This window comes from Varanus komodoensis, unplaced genomic scaffold (genome assembly GCF_004798865.1).
Source record: "Varanus komodoensis strain SLA01 unplaced genomic scaffold, ASM479886v1 scaffold6_2, whole genome shotgun sequence".
Taxonomy (NCBI): Eukaryota; Metazoa; Chordata; class Lepidosauria; order Squamata; family Varanidae; genus Varanus; species Varanus komodoensis.
In genome coordinates this window covers 682,928-710,165 of record NW_025336346.1, presented here as the reverse complement: position 1 = coordinate 710,165, position 27,238 = coordinate 682,928, and the positions used below count along the sequence as shown (strand labels likewise).

The 27,238-nt window shown below is 41.2% G+C and overlaps 2 protein-coding genes across 7 annotated transcripts in view; one reads left to right on the top strand and one right to left on the bottom strand.

Moving 5' to 3' along the window:
* Positions 1 to 27,238, top strand: part of RNF123 (ring finger protein 123) — a 116,671-nt gene that overhangs the window by 70,603 nt on the left and 18,830 nt on the right. Inside the window, exon 36 of one of the 5 annotated variants that reach the window (XM_044451502.1) lies at positions 16,265 to 16,984. The exons of the other annotated variants lie outside the window; for them this stretch is intronic. Coding sequence (XP_044307437.1) covers positions 16,265 to 16,445 — 181 coding nt within the window. The 3' untranslated portion in view covers positions 16,446 to 16,984. Of the gene's footprint in view, positions 1 to 16,264; positions 16,985 to 27,238 lie in introns of those variants that run through there. 5 annotated transcript variants of the gene reach the window in all.
* Positions 1,189 to 16,251, bottom strand: AMIGO3 (adhesion molecule with Ig like domain 3). Of its 2 annotated transcripts, none has more exons than XR_006416717.1 (2): positions 12,817 to 16,251; positions 1,189 to 2,344 (listed from the first exon to the last, which is right to left on the bottom strand). XR_006416717.1 is itself a non-coding variant. In XM_044451503.1 (2 exons), the coding sequence occupies exon 2, from the start codon at positions 15,117 to 15,119 to the stop codon at positions 13,530 to 13,532; it is 1,590 nt and encodes a 529-aa protein (XP_044307438.1). In that variant the 5' UTR covers positions 15,120 to 15,640; positions 15,742 to 16,251; the 3' UTR covers positions 12,214 to 13,529. The 2 variants fall into 2 exon arrangements, 1 of the variants encoding a protein (XP_044307438.1); XM_044451503.1 differs by lacking the exon at positions 1,189 to 2,344 and having other exon boundaries at positions 12,214 to 15,640; positions 15,742 to 16,251.

Here is a 27,238-nt window from a genome sequence, read left to right as displayed (position 1 = left end):
CCCAACAACTGAAGAATGGAGAAATGGACTAGTGGAGTATGTTGGTTAGTTGATTATTAGAGGAATGTGCAGCAGGATAAGTGGATCTGAGGTGCTTAGAAAAGATTGGGAAATGCTGCGGATGATCTGAAGTGATTGGAGTATTAGTTGCTGTATAGATTAAGGATTTCTTTTGTGTTACATTTTTATGGAGTGTTGATGGACAAATTTTGGGGGCTGATTGTACAGGCTGGATTTGTATCGAACTCCTTTGGCAACTTTGTCTATTTCAGCTTGTTCTGTTTATTATAGTTGTTTTGCTTTCAAAAATAAAATTAAAAAAAAGAAAAAGAAAAAGCGAAGGCAGGATGGTTCTTTAGTAATTCAGGTGAGGGTGTGGTTGTGTGTGGATTTCAGTCCTCTTCTCAGCCAAAGCCCTAGGCCTCGCTGTTCTTCTCCACTGAGGTATACATTTTGCACTTTGGCCTGAGCCAAATTCATAAATGTTCCCATTCAAAACAACCCCCTCAAAACCTGCCTTCTAACAGGATCTACAGTTTTGACAGCTAGCTGATAAAACTTTTTCCCTTGGAAAAAAGTGTGGGGGAGCATGCAGATTTGCACTTTCCTAAACTTTGGGAAGCAACATTCTTAAAGTACAAAATGTGCATCCTGGTGGGAACTAAAGGGGGTAAAAAGCTGAAGATCTTGCTATGAAGGAGATTTAAATCCTCCCAAAACCATTTTCACTGCCAAAGCTTCCTCATATTTTTTGTCTTGACAATTCACCTTCTTACAGCTATCAAGAATAACCAAATGGGAGAAATATACTTGGAATAAAGTTGGTATCTGCTGGACCTTGACAGTAGGCACCCATCTGGACATTGCCCCAGCTGAGGCTCCAGATCCCCATGCTAGCACCACTGCAGCTAAAGTGTGTGTGTGTGTGTGTGTGTGTGTGTGTGTGTGTGTGTGTTACAGTTTTGCTACCAAGGGGAGCCACTGGGACATTTCGAAGGAACTGTTCGTAACTGTCCAAACAGGGATAGTACAGGCTATCTTGACAGTCGGCTTTTACAATCTCCCCCTGCTGCCCCCCAAAAAGGAAAGAATAGAAAAGTGGGGAATCTGTGTTAAGACTGAAATGGCTCTTTGTGCTTGTGGGGCAGTGCAAGCTGACCCCAGGTGCCACTTAGGCACTTTGAGTGGCAATGGTGCTTTTTTCAGTAACCACAAAGCAGGAGTGGTAAGGGGCATTGGATGCTTTTGCCATGGAGTTTTTTAGCCGATTTTCTCCTACCCATGCTAAGGATGGATATACCAATGTGAATGATAAGACAACCCATTGTAGGTAGACAACTGCTATATCTGCTCATGAGTGGTTTGGTTTCTTTGTTCTTATTCACAAGCCATCCTGGAAATTGGTTTTGGTTTGCACAAGACAAAACCCCATAATTTCTGTGTTGTGTGAACCCAGTCAACATTTCTGTGATCACAAGAACACCCAAGTGCAGAAAAAGGGCACCCTACTTTTTATTTGGCGAACAGTCCACGTGCAGGGCCTATATACTCCCAACACTGGAAGCACACTAGTTTTTAAAAAGCTTGCTGATAAAACTTTGAAGTAGGTGATTCATTGGTAGAACCTACTTTGCTTGTAATGTCTATATATATGAAAAGTCTGTATATCTAATGAGCTTTAACATTACTGAAAATGAGATTGTTTATAGGTTGATAGCTATCTTCTAGGTTGATAGCTATCTTCTGTGCTTGTGTGGTTTGCATAACTAAACATCTTACTTTTGCTATTTCTGTGCAGATCTTGATGTTGGTTAGATCAAGCTTTACTTTCTAAAGGAGATATAAATGCCCCATTTGCAATGCTCATGGTTTAAATCAGTGGTTTTCAACCACCAGTCCATGGGAGAGTTCATGCTGGTCTGTGGGGGATTGCATCCTGCTCACTGTGGACCGGTGCAGGAGCTCGCTGCGCTCCACCACCTCCTCCTTGGTTGGCATCGCATTCGCGGGGGGTGCGCTGTGCTGCCTGGGTGCCAGGGAGGGGGGAGACAGCTCAGTGGGAGCCACGCTGCACCAATTTCCGTTTTTGTTGACATTTTTTGTTGCTCGGTTTCAGGTTGTTTTGGAGAATTTTCTTTTTTTTGGGGGGTATTGTGTTGAGAAACTAATACATGGAATACTGTATTATGTGCATGGTGCTTTTTGTTTCTGCCTCAGCAGTCCTCAAGGTAGTTTTCCTGTTTTCACTGGTCCCCAGCTGTAGTAAGGTTGAAATCCACTGGTTTAAATGATATTAATAAATAAATGTATCATTTGTGTGTCGTCTTCAAGTTCTGCTTGGGCCCTGTAGGAAACAGGATGCTGGATTAAAGAAGTCTGATTCAGCAGAAATCTTAAATTTTTTGAACTGATTTTGGACTTGCCTCTATTCCCACCCCAACTATACATCCTCAGTATGAGAGAAGTTGTTTATCTAACTGCTGCCCTTTGACTGGGACCCTGTGACCTTCTTCCCCACAGCTCCCACCCCCAATTAGACTGTGTCAAACAGCATGAAATTGACGCCAAAGCACTGTGTCTGGAGACAGACTCAAGGGAACACAACCCTTCTGTATAGGAAACACTTTGAGCAGATAGGACAACAGCTTCTGCTGAGTTTCATGAGAAATTTCATGAGAAATTGCTAGGAATGCTGGTAGCTCTCTTTTGGGTTGTAGGGCTGGTAGCTCACAGTGTAACTAAGATTAGAAAGGGCAACCTCCCCATGTCGAATTCCCATGCTCTGTAACTCTCTGATTTATGGCCTTTCCTTAAGTAAGGTTATTTCCTATTCTGTGGTGACTTGCTAAATGAGGAGCAATTGCAGAAGCTGGTATCATCAGCTTTCCTTCTGTAGGAATAACCCTTCCACAAACTACCTGCTTTACTGCTGAGTAGGGAGGGCCAGAATGACTCGGCTTCTTCTTGCTTTCTCTTGGTAAAGCATAAGTGGTCTTCTGCTGACCCATTAACTTGATGTACAGGCAGTTTAGAAACTCCAGACTTGGCAGTGGTGTGGCTTCTTGATTGCTGTTGTGTTTGCTAAGAAAAGGCACGATGCATTCCTAAGGGATGGTCATTAAACTTTCAAAGTCCTATTCATCAGAAAGCTGTCTTTCCTTACTAATGCAATCTCAGTTTAAAAAGAATAGAAGGGTGTTTTTTTTTTAAAGTAAGCTTCTTGGACACTGAAAGTTGCCTCTTAAGTGCAGCTGCTGGTAATGAGGCTCCTGGAGTTATTATTGCAAAACAGCTGACATTATTGATGCCAAGCAGTTCCTTTAATCTGGCAAGACTGATGGAGATATTGCAACATGACAATTCTATTCCACGTCATCAGCTTTCTCCAGACATCTGTTTGTTTCATTTGTGAATTTGAACATTTGTGGAGGCTGCCTAAGAAGAACACTTGAACTGAACTTAGGAAAACTGGATGACAGACCCATTTTGATTTGTGCATTGTCCCTGTCATGAGGGCATAGGTTAGAAGTTGATAGATGTTACTCCTACTATGGTATGACGTTATATATTCATCACTGTGGTAAATGATAGGACAAATGTGCCCTTCTATGGAGAAATAGTAGAACAGACTTCAAGATTGCTGGATCTACTTAATTTCTTTCCTTAAACACCAGGATTCACCAACCAGAGGCTGATGCAAAATCTTGTACTTAGAATTAAATCATTCTGATCCCAGGAATTTGTCCTGAGTGCCAAAACAGAACAGAAAACTGTCCTACCATATAAATATTCATATATGTGAACTAGCATTGTAGGGGAAAGAGGAAGTCTGCCACGCAGGATAAACACAATATCCTTTGTCCGTCTTGCTCTAATTGGTGTTGAATTTACAGTCCTTCCACAGAAAAATCCACAACCTCTCAAAATTTATTTCACCAGTAAACTTCTTTAACTACTGTTAAAAAATTAGAAGGCAGAGATCCTTCTGTCTCCTTTAAGTCTGTATACTTAAAATGAACAAGAGATCTATCTTCTGTCCATCTCTGGTATGAACAATGTGCTTCATTGACTAAAATTTTGTGATAATGTGTTGTGGGCACATTATTATACATTCCTTAACAAGAGTGGTGGGGCTGGAGAGACCCTTCAAAATGAAAGTGTAGATTAAATTAAACTATTATGAATTAAATCCTTCTCAGCACTCATTGTTATAAGGGCCTGCAGTCCTGTGCTTTTGTTTCTACATACAGCAAATAAGAGTTCAGTGAGAATTGTTTGATAAAGATGTTTTCTAGTAATTTGAAGCTTGGAACCTTCAGCAGCACTATTGTGAAATCAATCTGTTAGTTTCAATTTTGCCTTGTCACTTCTTTCCCCTTGCTTCACTGAGTCAGCTCCATGGCTTGATACTTGTGTGTCCGTGCTTATATAAAGGTGCACCTCTCTGCACTGAAAAGGCTCTGCTAGAACTTGGGCAGATTTCTATACTCATTTTTTTTTTTTAGTTCATTCCCTTTTCGTAAGGTGCCAAGTTGAGATGGGTAGCTTTTAGACAATGCACAGATGGTGGAATGTGGTCACAGACACATTCATGCTTATGTATATTTGCTTTTGTCTGCCTTTTAGATGGAAAACAAACACTGCTTAGAGAGGAGTAAGCGTGAATAAAGCAGATGGGAATGAAGTATAGTCTTTTAGAGAATTCATTAAAATTTTTTAATGATTCTGGAAGTTGCTCTGAAATAGTGTGTCGTGTTGTGTTATTTTGAAACAGTTTTTACCCTTGTTTATTATTTGTCTTTAAAGATCAGATTTCATAACATTGCACTTTTGCAGCAGCCTCTCTGAGTAACTGTAGAACAAACAAGACTGCAGTTTTAAAAGATCGTATCAAACAATGAAAGAGACCTGGAAAATCCTTTGCTCCCTCCAGCCCATCCTCAGTACTGTAGGTAAAGCAGGGCTGGCAAGGGTTGTTGAGCTTTGACCTGCAAGTTAGCCCTCCTCTTTCCTCTGCAATGTTGCAGATGGATCTTACTGGGATTATACCATGCTGCTTCAGCTCATCATGTTTGGGGAGCACTCGGAGTGGTCTTCACTACATGTCAGTCCTCTTCCTCACACGGTTAGCCAGTTTGGATTGCTGCTTAGGGCACTGTGATGCATGCCGTCCACCATTATGAATATGCAGTCTCCTGGCTTTGGGTTAATGTGGCCTGTGGTGGGGAGGATTATTTGAGGAATCAACAATTCTCACAGAAACCTAAAACAGACTGTGCTTTATGCAAGCTTTGTTTAGTCCGTGAATAATCTTCCCCAGTTGGATTACTATGCTATGATAGGCCACAGCATGCATGTTTATAATGGTGATTTATAATGGTGGACAGCATGAACTGTAGCGCCCCAGTAGTTAAATACTCCATGATGGGCTGTTGTGTCATCCAGAGTAGTCCAAATGTAGCAGGGAAGAGTACACTAGCCATCATTTCTGGAGTACAAGGAACTATACCCTACTGTCTGTACAGTATGGCCCATTGGTAATCTATTTATCAAAGTTTGCTTAGAGCTGGAAGACCAAGTGGAAAATCAAGCCATTTTCTCATCTCATCTCATCTCAGTGATTCTTACTGAAACAGCCTATCTGCTCTTTTACAAGTTGCAAAGGAGCTAAGATGCCCCATGTCAACCTAGCCTTCAGTCCCATACCCACTGGGAGTTGCTTGCTCCAGTTTGCCAGAATTTGGTGTCAAGTAACATAAGATACCTGGATCTGGGAGAGTGTTTCAAGGTTATGACCTGAAGTTTGATAGGTTTTAGAGGAACATACCTCTGATATTAAAAAGCAGGCAAGTGTAATCCTATCATTGTTTGCTCATCTCATAGTTAGATCATAAATTGCAATCTGTCTTGCAAACACTTGAAATATTTTCTCTTTTTTAAAGATTCTGATGTGTTGCGTGGTACATATGCATTTTTACTCCCTCTTGGGAATTGGTGGGAATGGGAAGGCAGCACATTGCTGAGGTGAGCACATGACACTTCTTCATTCTGTGCACATAATGCCTGGAGCAATAGTTCAGTGCTGTGAATTTTCTCTTTCCCCTATACCTCTCTGTCATGGCTTCCCAATGGCTGTAATCTTTTTCCTAGCTATCCAAGGTGCTTGGCTTAGCCAGGAGGGCGAAGTCAGCATTGTTAAGATGACTGAAGGAGTGCATCATGGTAGTCTAAATTTTCTGGACAAGAAACTTACACAGAGTATTCTTTGAAAGAAGCAGATGTCCTCTTGGCAGCTTTCTGGAATTGTGCTCCTGCTGAAGTGTGCAGAGAGGTCATGTGAATACTAGTTTACATGTTCCTGAGGCATGATAAGATTGACACCATCATGTGAAGAGGCTGTTTTAATGGATGCAGAGAGAGCATACCTACTTGAGGTAGAGCTGCTCTTACTCCTGGTAGGTGGACTGCTCTAAGGCCCATATGTAGAAAAACAGGCACTTTAACCTTTTTCTAGTGCACATAAGCTGGTATGGCCTATTTTCTTTCAAAACAAAGGAAGCTGCTTTACATAGGTCAAACCATGGCTGTGCTTGCGGATGAGACTTTACAGAACTGACATATAATCTGTTATAGAATTCTGTCAGGATATTGTAGAACTGGAAAAGGAGAAAATGGCAACCAAAATTATCAAGTGAGTGAAGTAGTTCCCATGTAAGGAAAGGTTATAATGTTTGGGGCTCTTTAGCTGAAAAAGAAGGAGAGTAAAGGAGGACATTATGGAGAAATTTGCTGTGATGCATGGGGTGGAGAAAGTGGCTAGGAGAGATTTTTCTTCCTATCCCATAATATTAGAACCCATGGTTTTCTAATGAAGTTAATTGGTAGAAGATTCAGAACAAATAAAAGGAAAAGTTTGCCAGAGCATAGTAAAACTGTGGAATTGGCTTTTGAAAGATGCAGTTATAGCTATTAAATTGGATGGATCATGGAGGTTAAGGCAATCGGTTGCTTTTGGTCAAAATGGTGTGTGTTTGTGCATTAACCTCCAGTATCAAAGCTAGTGTATCGATCTCTGGGTACCAGTTGCTACAGAACATGAACATGAATAGAAGGAAGCTATTTTGTTATGCCCTCTTTGTAGGCTACAAAAGGCACATGGTTGGTTTCTGGGAGCAAACCGCTGGGCTAGATAAGCCTTGTTTCTGATCCAGCAAGGTGGTTCTCTTATGTTGTTATGTGTGACCCATTGTAGAACAGTGAGAATTATGGTATAATTGTAGGATTGCTATCTACATGGGGCTATCTCTGAAGAGTGCCTGGAAGCTGGTATGAAATGTGGCAACTGGACTGCTAATTGGTACAATACATAGGAAAATAATACACCTTTTTTAAAAGACCTGTGCAGGTTGCCAGTTCCTTTCAAGGTATCATTTTTAACCTTTAAGACTTAAACAGCTTACTGTCAACCTGTCCAAGTAATAAGATCTGCAGGAGAGTTCCTGTGTTTTCTCCGAGCTACTTTCTCAGGTACAATGATCAGTACACAATTTCTTACCTTTAGAGAGGGTATGAGGATACTTTTTAAAATAGCTTGTTAAACTATATAGTTTCAATATGTTATTGTGTTATGGTTTTATAGTTTTAAATTGCTATGTACCACATTGATGGCTTTGTAGCAGATATGGTGGTATATAAATGTTAATAAAAATAAATATGAGCTTTCCTGTACTATATACACAATCTACTCATTTGCATTGACTGGGTGATTTTATTGCATGCAGTAAAACTTAGTTTTCATTTTCTTGAAAATACAGTAAAGATTTCCACTTAGTACTGAGATCTGCTTTTTGTGAAACAGGTTTTCCTGTCTAACTTACTGAATTGAATAGATCAATGCTAGATTTTCTTACCTCCCCCTTCCTTTGCTTTTCTCCTTTCTTTATCAAGGTGCACTTTTGGTAAGAGAACTGTAGTTTTTTCCATTGCCAATTGAGAATATTTTTGCAAGTAACCATGGAAGAGTAACATGAGCACAAGTTGTCACCTGCTTTTTCCCCTTGTGGAATTAACAATAAGACTGCAATCCTATACCTACTTACCCAGGACTAGACTGCACTGAATTTAGTAAGGCTTTCTTTTGATAAGACATACACAGAACTGTGCTATAAGATTTTCCCTTAAGGTCAGTACAGCTATTGTGATTTGTTAGGCAAAGGCAGCAAATCTGTCCCAGAAACTTTTGCCACTGGGTAAAATACTTGTCTTTCCAGTTTGGCCCATACCATTGTAGTCCAAAGGTTTGGAACATGTAGCAGTAATTTTATGGAGTCTAATAATTATTTAGAGAACAGATTAAAAAATCCTGACTTCGTATCTACTGGGTTTGCATAACTGGAGGGGGAAACAACAAGAAGAAGCCATGTTGTCTGCTTTTCCCTCCCTGTATTGCCTTATTTCCATAATTACCAGCTCTAGGTAAGTGGGCAACAAAGGTGGCTTCCAAACCATCCTGGGACTCTAGAACAAGCCATGAATTATGGAACGGTTTTTAAGTCATCCTTGCTACCTATTTTGCCAGATTTAGATGACATGGCAGCCTTGGCACAGGTAATTATGGAAATGAGATGACACATACCTAGCATGTATATGGCGGGGAAAAGAAGCTACCCTGTATGTTTTCCTTCCTCAGTCATGTGACCCTGGCTATTAAGTGTAGTCAGCAAAATTGAATAAGAGAAGAGGGATTTTGAAAAATACTGTTGCATTGGTTATTTTTTTCTTTTATGTTTAACTACTGTCCTTTTACATCTCAACGTTTATAATTCTAAGGGTGGAAGTTAAAGAGCCAGATTATGTACAAAATGTGCATACATGGGAAAAGAGGGATGAATTTACCTTGAGTAATTTATTAGCATTTTCTTGGCAAAGAACTGGGCCGTGGCACAGAAAAATATGAGCTCTGACGGCTGTTTTGTGCACTCTTCTTCTGAGGCTTGGGTTGAATCTGGCAACAGACAAGGAAGATCTACAGGCAGTGCAGAAAGATCCACAGCCGTAATTCTATAAATCTTTGCCTAGGTATCCCACCATTTGTCTGTATGCTGCTTTGACCCTGGTGTCCTGTGCCTTGACATAAGTATACAGTCAGATGGTGAACTACATAGCCCAACATTCTGAATATGAAGACTTAAGTGGATATTTATGTGTACTTCAGTAAAAGTGAACAAAGGATACCAACAGACTAAGTAACTCGTTAATATTTTCTTATTTGTTCTTAGGTAACATCCTGATCATCTGATATGTATCAATATTCATATCTTCTGTGGTCTTCTAGCCATAGTGAACAGCTTTTTGTGGCTGTCAAGGGTGCACACTTACTGTCCTTGGCAGCACAGTGCTATTTCATTGTACTGTGAGCTCAGTAATATTCATGTTGATGTATCTTGTAGGTGTAGCCAAGTTCTTTTTCCTTCTTTACAGGCCTGTTGAGCTGTGATATAGCTAGCCTCTAGCAAGATAAGGCAATGCAATAACTGCTGGCCATGGGAAGCAGGGATTAAGACCAAATGTTGCTTGTTTTGAATTCTGAAGCAGCATGTCTGTGCACAGTAAGCAAGTGAAAATATTAACGGTGCACCTTCTGATCTCTAAATCCTTCACTGGCTTTTTCTCACCATTGCAGAAACGAGTCCTGGCATCCTAGAGTAGGAGCTGTCCTGCTTTCTCCCTTGTTCAGGTTAAGCCTTTCGAACAATAATCAAGGGAAAGAATATTCCTTTGCTAGTCCTATTTCCCCTCAGAGCAATAGGATAAGAATTCCCAGCTACCTCCTGAGGCTTTGCCAACATTCTGTCTCTTTTTTGGCCGGGGGTGGGGTGGGGTGGATGCAGCTTTGACCTGGGTACACCTCGTGGGTACCAAAGATTAACAGAAGGATCTGTGCTGATGGTTTGGATAGCTCAATATTGTGAAAATCATCACAAACTTGCTAGAATGTATTTAGCAAGGCAAATGCAGGAACAGAAACTGCTACTGGCATAGTCATTTGTGCCTGCCGGCCCCCATGCTTCACTAAAGTTCCATGAAAGAGTTCTATTAACATAGCCAGTAAATACAATAAATTTTGGCAATATGAAGCTGCACTGTGCTGGCTGTGGAAGGTGACAGGAGATACTAAGATTGCTTGAGTGTTGAGGGCTGAGTAGGACATAGTCTGCTGAGATGGCCTATTGGTTGTATGCTCAGCCAGTGCCTTAAGCATTCCAGTCACAGCTGAACCTGACAGTGATGTGCTGTCTCTGGCAAACATATGGCTTAAAGCCAGATGACAGCAGTTCAGCACTACTGCTGCCTTCAAGGTTTCAGTAAGTCAAGACTAAAATAGAAATGAACTGAGGTGCTGGTTTAGTGATTTGCCCACGGTCCTGAGCCCTGCCAGCTGTTGCAGCAAGTGGGTAAGGTGGTCAGATTATCAGTCATGTGCTTATAAAGCTGCAAGCACTATTAGGGAAGATTTAATACTCTGCTGTTACCATTAATTGGAATTGTTTTGGTTTTTGCCTCAGGATTTGTAGAGGTAGCAGATGTGGCCTTAGACGCTACAGAGCTGGATCCCCCAAACCCTTAACATTCTCTATATTACACATGTCCAACAGGGGAAATGCTTTGCTTTATTTTCCTCAGGGAAAGTGTATACCACTTTCTCCAGGAAATTGAACCAAGTGGGAATGCATTGCCCCTTTAAACATTGACCCTACATCACTTGAGTGGAAGGGGAGCTTCTGGGTTTACCATTCAGGTCTTCCTTTTTATTCCAGTCTCACATATTTGTTCAAAAAGGTAGGAAGGCAGCAAGAGATTTGCTGTTCTCATGCGTTCACAGTGGGTGCAGTACAAGGACCAGGATTCACTGATAGCATCTGTGTACATATATCTGTTGCAGTGTGGCAGTCCAGACTTCCAGTCTGGTTTATCACCACTGCCACCCTTGCAGTCTGTATACTTGACTAAGATGACCTCTTGGTTGTAACAGTGCAAGGCTATGTACCTTTCAGGCTTTTGTGGCCAGGGATAAGTGAGATATTTATTAGTTGGGTGTTTAAAGGAAAAAAGAATTGGAGATGTGATTACTAATTTTGTGCATTCTGATCCATTGGATAGGACAGACTAAAATGCAAACAAATAAAATAAATGATCTCTGCAGGGGAGCAAACACATGAATTGGCAGCTGGAGGCTGAATCTTGCCCATCAGAACCCCAGCTATCAATCTAGAAGTGAAGAACATTGAAAGGTTTTTTATGCCAACAGAACTTGCCAGCAGATCAGTTTTGGGGGAAGAGATTGTAGCATCAGCTCACAAGCCCTTCTCCAAATGGCTGTCCAGGGGAACAGGTTGCTGACCAGGGGACTGCATCTGATTTTGCACCTGAATTCTGAAGAGTCATTTCACCTAGATATATCAACATCCCAATTTACTAGATAATTTCACCTAGATATGCAAGTCAAAACTGCAAATAAATAATGAAAATAATTGCTCTGTAGCAATGTGCCAATGTGTTGTTCATTACCTTCAATTTTGATATGGTTGTGATACACCATTGCATAATTATATTGTGCTTAGAAGCAACAAAGTATTTTATTCACATGAAAATGACAAATTTCTTCCCACACTCACAGTTGCTTTTACATTAGTCTCTGTTTTCCATTCATTTCTTTACACTCTCCAATCATAACCACCCTGTCAAATTCAAATTGTTTTATAACTTAGATTTACTAACAGAGATAGTTGTATCATTTAATGTGCTAGTTGCTTTTGTTCATAATGGTATAGATTTGATCTCCTTTTCATTTAGTCAGATTAATGTTATATGATCTGGCACTTTGTGTGTGGAGTTTTACCTAGTCATGGACAAGGTAAAATCCAGCTTTGTCCTATAATCTTAAGAGACAAAGGCACTTGCAAACAACCTTTTAAAAAATAGGTGTTTTTTATTTAAATGTAACTTGAGAGGACATTTAGCCCCAGGTTACAATTTCTTATTTTATCAGTTAGAGTGTTACCAAAATAGCTGTCTGATTGGTCCTCCCAAACGAATCTGCCCTTTTCAAGGAGAAAGAAGCCAGAAGAGATGGTTTACATAAGACTGTGCTGCATGATGAATGCTGACCAGTGCAGTGGGTCATTGGTATATTGTGAAATGCATAATTAGTCTAATACATTCCTGGGCAATTATTTACAGCTGCTTTGGGTGGTAATGGCAAGAATGACAAGGAAACTTTAGCTCTGAATTGCTTTTGGGGGGGGGGGGGAGAATGTACACACAAAAACATAACTCACATTTTCCCCCTATATAAATATACACAGATCAGCATTTAGGTCTTATCTAATTTAGCTAAATGACTGAGGCACCCATAGATTAATTGTTCATAAAAACACCTAAACAAAAGAGCATCAGCACTGTGATTGGAAGACCATTCTTTTTAATCTTGTCTGACTACCCATCATTTGGACCCCAAATTTTCCTCTGCTGTACTAACAGCAAGGTATGTAATTTGTCTTTCTCAGGTCAAACCCAAACATAAGTATCTGGTGCATAAATATCTCTATATTGTAACTGTCTAAAAACAATGAATTCCTAAGCTGGGAAAAATTGATCATAGCCATGACTGCCTAGTTGCCGTTAGGGATTGCTCGCTAAAAAGACTCCCAGGGAACTTTTAAGGGAAAACTATCATGTTCATTGCATTCAGTGGAATAAAACAGTTTGTTAAACTGGTTCAAACAAAGACAAACTCTTACAGTTCCTGACACTTACGTGGCTGATTGCACATATCCATGCATATGATGTGATCATCCGGAGCAGGGTTTGTTGCCTTTCTAAAGGCACCATTGCTTCAATTTTTAACCATGCTGCAACTTGTTCCATACAGCCCAGAAGTTGGAAAGAGTGGGCTCATGAATTTATTTTCCAAAACACTATTAGAAGCAGTAGCTGGCTAAAGCAGTTAAAAAGTAAGAAAGGCTCCCCTGTTTGTATAGCAAAGGCATGGCACTTTTTCTTCTCCTGAAATGAAAACAATAGGCTTGTTACATAGCAAATGTTTATTCTTTGAAGATCAAAGCACTAACACAAGCTTGTATTCTATAGGAGTTTTCCAAAGGTACTTTCTGCCATAACATTGTAGTCTTGATGACCAAATAGGCTGCAGTCCTTCTGTTTTCTTTTGGATAAAAGATTGTTGCTTCTCTTTGTGCATAATAGATGAATTCTGGACATTTAAACTGGAATTAGTGGAAGAAATCATTCTTCCTTCTGGGGAAGATGACAGAAAAATAAAAGTGAATCCTGCATCCAAGGGAGGTTTAAAAAACAAGCAGGCAAACAAACACACATACCAAAACTGTCCATACTTTTTGGTGAGGAAATGCTTTATAAATATATCTTGCTTTTTCTTCCCTCTCATGAAGGTAATGTACCCAAACTCTGTTCCAGTCTCACCTCACCACATTCTTCCTGGGGCTTGCTTGCTATGCATTAGTCGGTGACTGTACTTGTTCCTTGGCTATGATGGGATGGTCAGAAAAGACTGAACTGATAGATTCGGTGTCCAGCTTAAGTTGCGGTGGCTTGGGTTTTTTAGTGCCAGGAAAATCCTCACCGACAGCCAGCCTGACTTTGCCATTCTGGCCCTCCTTGATGGGCTCCCTGAAAGCAACGTGCTTGTTTGCACTGATCTTGCGACTTGGCCCATCAGTGGCCGGTGGGGTAGTACTGAGGATAGATGACTGGGCACTGCATTCTTGGGGTGGGCTTACAGGCTTCTTGCAGCACTTGGAGCAGCGACATGGTGTTAGGTACAAGTACATAAGGACCAGCACCAGGCTTACAATACACCCTAAGAGGGTTGTGAGGGCAGTTTTGAAAGGCTCAGCTAATTTGGGGTACTGGACTGTGACATTAACTTCATGTGTCCGGTTGATATTTTGGAGCTCGCTGATCGCTATGCACACATAAACACCAGAATGCAAAAGCTGAGCATTTGTGATCTTTAAGCTTCCATTTTTGAAAGGCTGATGAGTCTGATCACCGTGCTCAGGATATCTGAATAATTCATGGCGAGGAGAGATCCACCTATAGGTGGTGGAATTGTCATTATGGAGGCTTGTGTTACAGTCCATTATTAAGGATTCTCCCACTTTGCAAAAAACCTTTGGAATGCCAAGTTTGCTTTCGCTCCAGGGACAATCTCCGAAATACTTGTTGTACTTGAAGGTATCGACTAAGGAGAGCGGCACACTGGCATAAGCTCTGCAAGTGTGTTCTTCTTTGAAATCCTGTATGGAACTGAAACCACGGTGATTCCATTCCTGAAACATCTGGTGAAGAGAGCAGTCACACCTCACAGGATTGTTGTGAAGATATAAGCCATTTTTAATGTACACAGGCAAGGTTGATACTACGTCAACAGGAATGCTGCTTAATTTGTTGGCAGAAAGATCTAGGATCCTCAAATAAGGATATTCAAGTCTTTGAATGGAATCAAATGGAAATGTAGTCAACTTGTTCCAACTTAGATAGATCTTTTGCAAACTGGTTAGCTTGGCAAAAGCATATTTATCTACCTGTACAATTTTGTTATTGTACAACAAGAGCTCTTTCAAGTTTACAAGGCCTTCAAAGTAGTACTTTTCCACAGTGTGCAAGCAGTTAGAAGAAATGTCCAGGTGTTCAAGGGAAGTGGCATTGTAGAACACTTGCCAGGTGATGTTACTGATCTTATTGTGACTGATCCGAAGGGTTTGGAGGCGTGGTAAGGCAGTCAGCCAATGATTATGAAGCTGAACAATGGCATTATGGCTGAGATCCAAGGTAGTGGCTGTGGGAGGCAGCATGACAGGGACCTGCTGAATATTCCTCTTGGCACAACTCAAGAGATCAGCTGTACAAATACAGACCTCAGGGCATCTTGTGTGAGTGGAAAAATCATTTAAGGTGCTAACTTGAATGCACAGTTCAAAGAATACAAGAAGCTTTCCAAGGAGTTTCCAATTAAATGTAGCCAATATCAGCACATTCATCATGTAAGAGTGAAGTTCAGCCTGTGTTGCCAGCAGCATAGAATCACTGTGTTAAACTTCACGCTCGAGTATAACTCTGCCACGGAGTGCTGCAGCATGCATGGGCAGCCGTGGAACGCATCTCTAAAATAAGGTGCTGCTTGTGGAGAGGTCAAGTTTGGCTCCTGAAAAGACAGTACGCTTTGCTGGAAATAAGCCGGTGCTGCCTAGATGGTACACTGCAGCGGAATGCCAGCATGTGACTGCTGCTCAGCCTGCCACTTTTCAAGTTGAACAAACTGGCTGAAGTCTGTTTCTATTCATTGATGCCAATAATTTCAAAGGCAAGGTGTGTCTAGATAGAGCCTCTCGAACTCTACTTCAGAAGCCTCAAACATGTTGATTGGATCTGCCACTCTGCAATTCTCTCCAAATAACCTAACCTTGCATCCGTTTGAGGCTGCCTTTTCAATAATTTGGGTGCGTTGAAAAGTCAGATCCATTTTCTGTTTCACTGATCCAAGCATCCTTTGAATCCAAAATTTCCATTAGTGGTTCCCCATCCTGTGGTTAGGCAACTCCTGTATGGATCCATCACAAAAGAGGCTTAGGTAGGACAACATCCCTTCACTTCTGTAATCCCAAATGGAAATGCTAAAAAACCAAAAAGAACAGCTCTTACCCTGAAACTGTCCTTTCTGGGCAATACTGAGCAGAATCAGTCCTTCTTGCTGCTTGTATCATCTTTCAGCAGGCTCAGTGTATCTGAACACTTTCCCCCTCTTCTGCTCCTGTTTGCAAGCTGCCGGTGAACACTGAACGGTAAGCCTTGTGGACCAAGGAGCGATTCAATTGGTTTGTGTTAAGAGGGAGTGGTGATAGAAGGGGAGGAGAGAAGAGAAGCGGTAGTGAAGTTTATTTTGTTTTTTGAATGGCATGTACTTTCTTTGCTATGCCATGTGAGGGCAGAACACTCCTGGACAGTTATTCTGAGACTGGTCATCAGAGCGGCACACAAGAACTGCAGTCACTTAGCTAGCAACATGATTACCAGGGGAGATGAGGAAGCAAGTCTGCTAAAAGAAGGGAGATTGTAATCTTGTTTTGCAGCACAGGTGCCTCTGTTTTTCAAGGTGCCTCAATGTGTGTCTATAAGGCTTCTAGTTTTAGTCATTCTTCAACCTTGGCTGTGTTTGCTATTTCAGGGGACTATGGACTCACAGCAATGATGGAAGAAACAGACAAGACTTTATTCTGAGTATATCACAGGGTGGAATACACTTCTTGCCCCCAACAGTTAGTCACTTTCATCTACTTAGAACTTTTTGCACATTATGTCTGCAGTATAATCAGTTTCTTTGTGACCTTCATTATAATAATTCATAGAAGCCTTCTGTAATTAATCCTGTTAAGGTGTTTTTAAGAAAATGTTTGAACTTCAGTGAGCACAAACCTTCACAGGCTTCCATAATGGGGACTTCTTGAAAGCTTGGAGTTAGGTATCCAAACCTCCGCATAATGTGTAAATAGACATATAGAGTACAGCATAGGAGAGGACATTGAAGCATATGGATGGTACCATAATCACTTGAAAATCATAAAGGTAATCACAAAAGGTAATGCAGGTTTTACAGAATTTTGTCTGGTATCCTTTTGGCACAACATTACATTTCTGGAATTTTAAATATCTGCAGATGCAGCAAACTGAGGCAGGCATGATTTCCCTTTCTGTGAATAATTCAGGACCAAACACCAAACAATTCTTAGCTCTGCAGATAGTGTGCCCCTCTTACAAAGCCCACAAGCAAGTGATGTGGAAATGTCCTTGATATCTAGCACTTCAGGCTTCTGATTCATTGTGATACACATTTGAGCCTTTCATCTTTTTGAAACAAATCAGTGACTCCCTTGGCACCAGTCTCAATATCCCCACTGAGGTTCTCACCAGGAAGTAGCATGCTGAGGAATGGCTCATGGCTAGAGGCATTGGCATCCTTTTTGTTGCTATGCTGAATCACCAAGCTCATGATCCAGTCCTGTAGCCCTGCTACCCTTGCTTCGGCACATTGATACAGTATAGGAGCATCATGGAACACCATTATCCTAGCAATGTGCTTCTGTGGGTTAGAAGAACTAGAGTTCATACCACTACCCGGTTCCCAACAGAGGAACTCACAAGGTGTTTAAATCCTGATTTAGGTTGCTGCAGGTTTTATTTTAAAATAGTTATGCATAATAATATTGTAATTGGCCTGCTTCATTTTTTAGTTTAATAGCATTAAAAAGGTTATTACATCTAAGAAACATGACTAAAGCAATAATGTTAGCATTCAGGAAAATTATCTCTTCTTTTCCTCTTAAATCTTGTTCTTTCACCTTCTTGGTGTGTGCATCGTACACAGATTCTTGCCTGCATGGACCCTTGCTTTGAATGTTCTAGAATTGAGAAGTATTGGCAGGAAGCCCTTCCCCCACCCTTGCTATGGATGCATCTTGCCCCTTAATTCTCTTTATGTGCTGGTGCGGTGATTATTGGCTTGTTGTATGGATGATCTTCCTAAGTTGTTATCTGTACTGTTATCTCTGTCCAAGAAGCGTGAATGTGTATGTGCAGGGAGCTTTGGATAAGGTGGGAAAGAGGAAATTCTCATGGACAAGTGGTTGAATTTTGAAAGTGGATCAAAGTAGCTATACCAAGGGACCTTTTTTAATCCATGTGGTTGACTAGAAAGTCAGAGAGAGTAGGTATGCTGAGGGTGTACAATCAAAATAACATTTACTGTTTATTCAGACATATTGGACGTACAAAAAAATACACACAGCATGTAGGTAGCTCCCAAAGCAACTACAAAGATGGAGGCTGTACAAGATGCTTTTATAGCCTATCAGTTACAGGCACAGTTTGGGGGAGGGTGGGTGATCATGTAGGCAGTTTGCCAGAGGCACATGAGAGTGAAACAAAAAGGGCTGACAGATTGAAACAGACCACACAAAAGAAAGAACTTTCAGGACTGGCAAACATTCACGTATCTAAAATGTGCCAAAAGAAAGAAGTTGCAGGACAGGCACAGGTTAGTACATCTAAGGAGAAAGTGGGGAGCAAGACTTGCAACATGATTTCTTGATCAAATCAGGAATCCCACCTTAAATCAAAAACTGATCTTACTGTGTCAGTCTTTTGGCAGCTACGAGTATTATGGCAGAATTTTTGATCATTTTGTTCTGACATTGTATACCCACATCTAGTTGTTTGGATGCTTACTACATGATTTGGCTCTCTTAATTTCCATTAGCATACGTGAAATTTCTTGAGACTTTTGGATTTTTGGTATGCTCCTGCCTTTCTGTACCCCATGGCTCTCTGAGGTTAGGATCAGTGTTGTGGCTTTAGCATGTTCTATCTAAACTGGAGGACATATTGGCAAGGGCAGTAGTCTGGTGAGACTATCTGACTAGAAAAGGGTCAAAATGCAACAAGCAATCTCTGATCGATATGATAAATCAAAGACGGGCAGAGCTACCTAGGTTCATCTAGTAATTCTGACTCTGTAGAAAGCTAATCTTGCTCTGCAAGATGGGCAGTGAGGGAAAGAAAGGCTGCATGCCATTGACTTACCCTTTGACCCCTGCACTGTTTAAGCAGGTGTGAAAGTTGACCAGTTATGTCTGTAGAGTAATTGCTGGGGCAGAAGGAGCAGCCACTGAGATCCAGGCTACTTTATTTGAGGGAAATGAAAATCAAAGCGGAGTAATTGGTTTCCATTAGGGCAACAAATGACTAATTTGGCTGCTGCAGCTGCTGAATGTGATGGGCACTTAACCCTCCGCTTTCCAGCTACAGAGGGGATAGTCTGGGATGTTTGCAGATGATTCCTTATGCAAAGTTGCTTTTAAATGTGCAGTCCAAAATACAGTATAGCTCCATTTTGCTGAATAGTTCTGCCTTCTTTCCCTCTGATGTATTCCTCTGTGTCTTTCCCTTAAATAACATGGGCCCTATCTCTTGGGTAACAACTTCTTACTGTATTTAGACAACTGTTACCCTTTTCTGAGTGTAACAAGAGCCCTGCTGGATCAGACCAAGAATCCATCTAGTCCAGCAGTCAGTTCACACAGTGGCCAAGTATCTGACCACAGGATTCCACAAGCAAGTGCAATAGTACCCTCCTCCCCAGGCTCCCTAGCAACTGGTGTGCATAGGCATGCTGCCTCTGATACTGGAGATAGCATATAGCCGTTGATAGCCTTCTTCTCCATGAATTTGTCCAATCCTCTTTTAAAGCTAAGTCATTGAGCTGCAGCAACTGAGAATCATCCAAAAAGACTGGACAGAGCTGTGGTTGGGATAACTTACTTGATTCATCTGCTGTAACACTGGAGTCTCAGCAAATGCAAAACATTTTATTTTAGAAGTGTCTTGCAAATGTTTCACAGTGGGTTTCTGATGGATCCATTGTATCCTTAGGGCCAGCATGTAGTAAGCTCCAGACGACCCTGAGAGCTTCACTGGGCAACAAACAGAAGATTCAATAGAGGCACAGAGATAATGTTTCTTTGACACCCTCATGGGCCTCTGACATAGGCAGACCATAAGTATTGAGTTACATCCACTAGGATTTATTCTTCATCTGCATTCAAGCTTTCTCCTGTTCTGTTGCAGTCCTCTCAGCTCTAGGTAATACCATGCGGCAAGACAAGACTCTGCTCTGGACAGGGAACTTGGGAGTAATTGAGCTAACTACATGTGTTCCACAGACGGAGCAGGGTTTCAGCAGGAGAACCAGGCATATCAGACAGGGCACACACATGCACATGGCTGTCCCTGAGCCCTGTGGAAACCATCCAGATCCATTGGGGTGGGCCATCTTAATAGGGCCCCATGCTTGCAGAGGAGAAAAGGTGCCATGTCTATTCATTTGCAGATGATGATCTGGCCCATGATAAAGGGGCTGATTAATGAGGGGTTTAACCCACTGCTTTATCAAGGCATTTTTTGTTTTCATTCCTGGAAGAAAAGGGGGGTCCCCCAGGGGGTTGCATTTCTTTGCCTTTCTATATATTCTATTAGCCAACCTCCACAAGATGGCACAACATTATAGCGAATTTGTGACTTCTTACAGGCTTTCATTCTTGTATGTTGCAGTTTAAAATTTAATACCAGACTTTTCTTACTCTAAAAGAACCCACTAAAAAGCCTGCAAAACTCAAGAGAAGCTCTTCTGTGAGCAAAGCATCATGAGAACACAATAAATTTCCTTGTGCAGAGAAGCCCTCCAAGTCCCCTACATTCAGATCACCATGGCCAGTTGTTTTGTTTTGTTTTTAAGCAAGACTCTGGACTTTTTCCTGCTATATATTGGGCAAATATATCCAATATAAATATCCAATATATTTAGATATAAATATCCAATATATACATTGGGCAAATATATCCCTGTCATTGGGCAAATGACATATTGAGAAAGTCCCATGGTAGACAAGGGGCAGCTCAGGATTTGCAGGAAAAAAACCCCAAGTGATCTTTTGAGATGACTGGTGAGATGATTTTAAGATGATTTTCAAATTTCTCTTTTGTAAAGAGAGGCAGGAAACATGCAGGCCTTGCAGCTCCCTTGTGCCCCTCCTACCACCCATCAGAATTTGGGAGTATCCTGCAAAAATATTAAAAACATCTTTTGCAAACAAAATAGTGTATCTAGCTACTACACAGTGCTCAAAGGGTAAAAAATATTTAAGTTTGACCATTTGGTGGTCCTTAACAGCCACAGACACAACTGTGTGTGTGTGTATGGGGGGGGGGGGTTAGTATTAATATTATTTTCCCTATCCCTGCCCCCACAATTTTTAACACTTGTAAGTGAGGTGGATGGGTGAGTGCATAGAGTGTTTAGAAGATGAAAATTGCCTCAGACCTAATGTTTTCTCCTCCTCCCCCCCATTTTCAAATTTCTAACTAGTTTTGAGATATTTTAATTAAAATAACTAAGGAGTATGGTAGATTGGGACTGCAGGTGGCACAGTGGTTTAAACCACTGTGCTGCTGGGCTGGTTGATTGAAAGGTCGCCGGTTCAAATCTGCACAACAGGTTGAGTTTCCATTGCTCCATCCCAGCTCCTGCCAACCTTGCAGTTTGAAAGTATGCAAATGCAAGTAGATAAAAAGGTACCACTTTGGTGGGCAGGTAACAGCGTTCCATGCACTTCAGTGTTTAGTCATGCCGGCCACATGACCACGGAGACTGTCTGCCGATAAACACTGGCTCCCTCGGCTAGAAAACGGAGATGAGCACCGCCCCCTAGATTCAGGCATGACTGGACTTCAAGTCAAGGGGAAACCTTTAACCTTTACCTTTATGGTAGATTAACATAGAGTTAGGATTAGGTTAATATTGCAAGGCCAAGTTTTGTTTTGGCTTTGAGGGAAAAGGGAAAACTGGGTTTGCTTCCTCTCCTCCCCTGCTTTTTTTTTTTTTTGGAAAGAGGAAGCATTTCAGCACTCACTGCTAAACATGAAAAACAACACTGAAAGGATTTTGAGGGTTTGTGTTTATGTGCCTTACCACTTTTGCTGCCTACTTTCCTAATTTAGTCTCAATTTGTCTGTCTGAAAGCTGGTGTGGCAACTGTACAATAAATTGACTAGATCCAAATAAGTACCATAAGCCTTTTGTTAGCTGCCAACTGTGTTGGATTATTTTTTATATACTGTTCCATAGTAGACACTCTCAGAACAGTGTACAGTTATTTAAAACCATATCAAACATAAGGCCATAACATATCCGCAATACCCATAAAATTCAAGTAAATTGAGAAAGAATTAAACAAGAATAATATTCAGCACAATAACAACTCATCCACAGTAGCCAATCATCATATGAATAAAAATAAGTATAAAATCAGAATCAGCAATTCAGCAGTTAAAATGTTGGGAAAATAAAAAGGTTTTAACCTGGCACTAAAATGTATAAAGGGTCAGTGCCAGGCACACCTCCCTGGGAAACTGGTTCCATAGTTGGGATGCCACAGCTGAGAAGGCCCTTGCCCTTGCAGCCACCTTAATTACTTCTTTTAAAGGTGGCTCATGGAGAAAGACCTTTGTAGATGATCATAGGATTTAGGTAGGTATATACAGGGGGAGGTGTTCCTTTAGCTACCCAGGCCCTAAGCCATTTAGGGCTTTATATGTCAATGTAAGCACCTTTAAAGCGCACCCGGACTTCAGTTGGTAATCAATGCAGTTGGTAAAGAACAGGGCTGATATGTGTGTGTCAGCCCATCCCTGTCAGAAGGCGGTCTGCTGTGTTTTGTACCAATTCATGTTTTTGGACCATTTTCAAGGGCAGCCACGTAGATCTCAATGCAGTAGTTCAAATGTGAGGTTACCAGGGTATGAATTACCATTGCTAGGTTCTGCCTGTCCAGATAGGGATGCAGCTTATATGTCAGCCATAGTTGATAAAAGAGGCTGGCCACGGATGCCACCTGGTGTTGCAGGGACAACTCTGGGTCCAGGAGCACCTCCAGAGTCCACACTCTGTCCTTGCCAATTGCTAACAGCAACAAGAGAGCAGCCAGTATGAGGAGCACTAGAGGAAAGCAGGGAGAGATGTCTTTCCGTTGCCTATCTTCCTCAGAGATCCTCCTACAAATTCTTCCTTCTCAGTTGAGGCTAGCAGAAGGAATAGCGTTTTCTTTATTAGGATCATATATGTGTGCATATGTATGGGTATGTCCATGTCTGTGTGACCCAGCATCACATCAGTCCTTGGGACCAAAAAAGTTGTGCATCACTGATGTATATTTTTTTTCCCCAAAGGGTGGGGAGGATTCTTGAGATGAAAGAATCTTAAGTTTAAAAAGTGAGAAAACGTCTGCCCTGTCTACAGAATATCATTGGGAGATAATTGTTGAGACTTTCCATGAAAATGTCAAATGAAGGTATGGCTAGGACAGATTCTCAGATGTTTACTTTAAATATCAGCTTTCCTATAATTTGAAGTTCTTTTTGTTCAGCCATTAGTTAATAGGGTGACCAGAGATTCTCTGTCAGAACCTTTTTAATGTATGTAATATAATTTCCTTCTCTACCCACCCATTCTTTGTTTGTAGCCAAAACCCAGCAATTATCTTTCAGTTTCCCATGTATTAATTGTCTTTAAGACCTTTTAGTGTTCTCATTGATTCGTCCTTTCCCTGTTTGTCAATGTTTTCCTTAAACTGTGATTGCAGAATAGAACACTATGCATCCCCTGTGAGAAATATGCCCAAAAGCAAGCTCCAGTTGAATTACTTTCTCCTCTTTAACCTTAAAATGTACTTTATAGGGAAATGAAACTGTTTCTGAGGGCCAGTGTTAAACATGTTTCTTCACAAAATGAATTAAACATGTTTTTTCACAGCAACAAAGTTTTGCAAGATAGGTTGCTTTCATCCATCCATTGCACAATATGCGAGGGCTGGCTTAGCTAGGCCTGTGAAACTTCTGTTATCCACTGAACATAATCAATTGGGCATGAATATAGTTGGGCTAAGACCTGCTGCCAACATTATGCTTCCTTAAGCATTTGTTCCTCAAGGAAAAGTAAAGAACAAATTAACTCTGGGCTATGCTGCTTCAGAGGGCAAGTGGATTTACACCATTGATTACCCCACCCTACAAAAAAGAAATTATGCACATGATAAAAAAGTATGTCAGGAAGACGAGCTCTACTCTAGCTTTCTTCCTGATAAGCTCACTTCCCTTGTGCAGAGGATTATTCCTTTATGTAAGCCCTCAAAGGTACTTTGAAATCATACTGCCAGGATGCATGTTTACCACCTTAGTGAGAACTAGGCCTCTGCTATGTGGCAAATGGTGCAGTAAGAGTAATTCAATTAATTTCACTTTGTTTTAGCCACCAGGAAGAAATCTGTGGGTTGTAATTCCATTAGGCCTAACATGTCTAAATTGGACTTTCCTCTTTTCAATTTTTCAAGCTATATTGAGCCTTTCAGTCACAGCAAATGGAGAAAACAGCACAAAACCTATTAGCAAACATGGTGAGTCCATTAAAGCATCAAATGGCTTCTGGAATGATACAAGATTCCTCAACAGAAAAGCTGAAATTCAACAAACAATATGCCTTGAGCAAGAGTGCTGTGGTTACTTCACTTGCACAAATATATGGGGGTCTGTTTCGGTACATGTCTATAGTTTCTTAGGCATAAATTTACGCCACAAGAGAAGTGCCACAGGTAATTCTTCACAGAGCTAAGTTCCTTTTGTAAATTCTCCTGTAAAGAATGCAAGTCCTGCACACATTTGACCCTCTCCTGGAGAAGCTAAGCACAATCTCTTTCTGTAAATACTATCCCAGGTGTCACTTGCATGTACATCCTCCTTTGGAAATGCTCAATCTGACTGTATGATTGTGATTACATTGCATTTATATCCCAACCCTTTTCCCCTTTTGTGAGGAACCCAGGGTGACTTACATGGTTCTTCAATCCATTTTACCCTCACAACAGCCCTGCTGTGAAGTAAGTTAGACTGAGAGTCTATGACTGGCCCACTCACCCAGTGAGCTTCACAGCTGAGTGGAGATTAGAACTTGGATCTCCAGTCCCATAGTGTAGCTCCCCACACTGCACTGGCTTATTCCCTTATTTTCAGGACATAGTTATGGGGCTGTTCCATATTCCTCTTAATCTGCTGTAGCATGGCTGTACTGAGTAGCACTGTGTAGGTGGGCCATTGCCTTGCCTGGGTTGCTAGACACTTAAAAGTCTCTTAAGATTTGATTACTGGTAACTGTCTAAAGCACTCTGATTGCTGTCCCTGCTTTGCTGGAAAATTTTCCTTTGCCTTCAGGAGAGTGGTCTTTTGGTAGCGCCATGGTCATGTGTCAGAGGTAGGAGCTGCTGTCCTTGCCTTGAAAGGTGGGAATGTAATGTAGTTCGGGAAGCAGCTCAGCCCCCTGCCTCCCTCCATTGTTTGCTGCACCACTTGGCATATTTGATAGTTTTGTCCTTGACAAACTACTCAAGAAGAGATCTCTGAATGTTGACTTCGACTTCTTTCACTGGGAGGCATGAGGTGCCAGACAGCAGTTGTCCCCAGTGGCAACCTGGCAAAAGCAGGATGCATTGGCCGTGTCCCAGTAGGGAGACAGGTGGCTTGTTGCAAGAAGTGAAAGTGCTATTTTCTGTCATAGCAGGATTCACCAGCATCATATCTGTCCTTCAGGCTGAAATCGACTGCACTGCCCCTAGAGCAGCCTTCCCGAACTCAGCACTCCCCAGGAGTGTTGAATTGTAACCCTGCAATAGCTGTAGCTAGTGGATGATGGAGCAGGAGAGGGGTTGCAGTTGAACTGGAGGGTACCAAGCTGGGGAAGACTGCTCTAGAGGGCGGAGGCAAGAGCTTCTAGCTGATTTTTTGAATCCATTTGTGAGAAGTATCGTGATAGGTTTGACCATTTTTCCTGGTCCTTTCATTTCTGCCATTGTATCTGAGTGTCTTTGTATTTTTTCAGTGACATGAAAAGTGTTGACAAGGAAAAAGGTTGTTTATTAAAGTTACATGCATGATCTTGCACAAAACATTCAACTGAAAGATTAATAATTAGCAAATTGCCATTAAGAAACAACCTATATTTTGTCTAAGAAGCTTGAAAAATGCCTTTTGCTGATTAAAGTACTTGAGTATGTAATACTCATTTCTTTAGCTCCCTGAAGTACTCCTTTCAAAAGAACAGTCCAGTTTAATGTTGTCTTGTCCCAGGCATATCTTTGATCAGTGCATGACCTAAGGAAAAGTTTTTAGTAGACTAATCTCTTTACAAACGGAACATCCAACTAGAGTAAATTTTGATTATATAAGCAGTTAAGTTGGAAGCTTCAGCCAGCATTCTGCAATCCCTTTTAGGCATGTGTTAGCTTTCAGTCAGTCTCAGAACACCCAGCTGAGTCAGGAGATCAAATATAATATGCACATATCTGTGAAGGGACCAGATCCTTCTGGTGAACCCCCAGTCCTCAACATTCATGTTTTCTTATTTCTGTACAAGATGCATGTTGCATGAATGTTTCTTCATAATTTTTCATTGAGAACCTCACATAATCTGCAAGATCAGAGAAATATCTTGCCTTGTGCTTCTACATTTGGACACTGGAACACGTTTTTCTTAATTTTATTCTTTCCCTGGCACACTGGCTGCTCAGCATTTTAAGTGAGGTCACTTTACTTGTGCCTCCATGTGTAAACTAGTCATCAGTTTGGGGGGCAAGAGGGGACAGAATGTGATGATGCCCTGCTCCGATGCCTATAATGTCTCTCATCTCTAACATTCCCTTGTCTATTGGGACATTTGAAAAGTAAGTGGTACGGTTGTACAAATGGGACCTGTGCACAATTGGAGGAACCTGATCCCATGAAACATGGGTACACATAAAGCTGTGCTAGCCTAGCCTCCCTTTGCAGACATCTGAGTCAGTGTGCAGATGTCAGAGTCACAGCAGTTGTGAACATAGGGGCAGTAGAAGCCCTTGAAGTACTAGTACTCTCCAAGTATTTCCTGTATGCATAGAGGCATACATGAAAAAGGTTGTACCTTCATATTGAGATCACACATTCTCCATATGAGTTTTCACCTTATTTCAACCTTTCACTCTTGTTTGGCTGTGAGCTATTCTAACAATTTTGTGCAAGTCTGTTTAGTACAGTAGCCTGTTGCCAAAATGAAACTCTTTAGCTCTTTGCTGTATTAGGCTGCCTGTCTTGCTGGATTTGGGGTGTAGTGATGAAACGTCCCTTGTAGTGCTTTGTGATGAAGTAAGGTTTGTTTTCACTTGGGGACTATGAGAGAGTGAGTTTCGGGGGCAGGAAGGATATGGTGAAAGCAGATGAAAAAGTAGCTTCTGTTGTAAGTGTCCCTTATTATTGTGAAGGGAGAGGCAGGTTATTCCACTTACTGTGTACCTTTTAAGGCTGCACTTCGTCTCATTTCAGCTTCTGTGAACAGAAAAGGTATGAAGAAATAGCAAGCACTTTGAATAAATTCCTGGTTAAGTGTTCTACAATTGTTGTAGTACTGTATTCTTAAATAGCTTAAACATTGAATAGCTTGAATAGATGGTCTAGAATTTCTGGGTATACTAATGATGAAGGCTGAATACCTTGTAATTTAGGGTGTGTTCAC

Bases quoted from the DNA above. Each gene is read 5' to 3' on its own strand.
- AMIGO3 (XM_044451503.1), bottom strand. From the start codon at position 15,119: ATGCTGCTGGCAACACAGGCTGAACTTCACTCTTACATGATGAATGTG.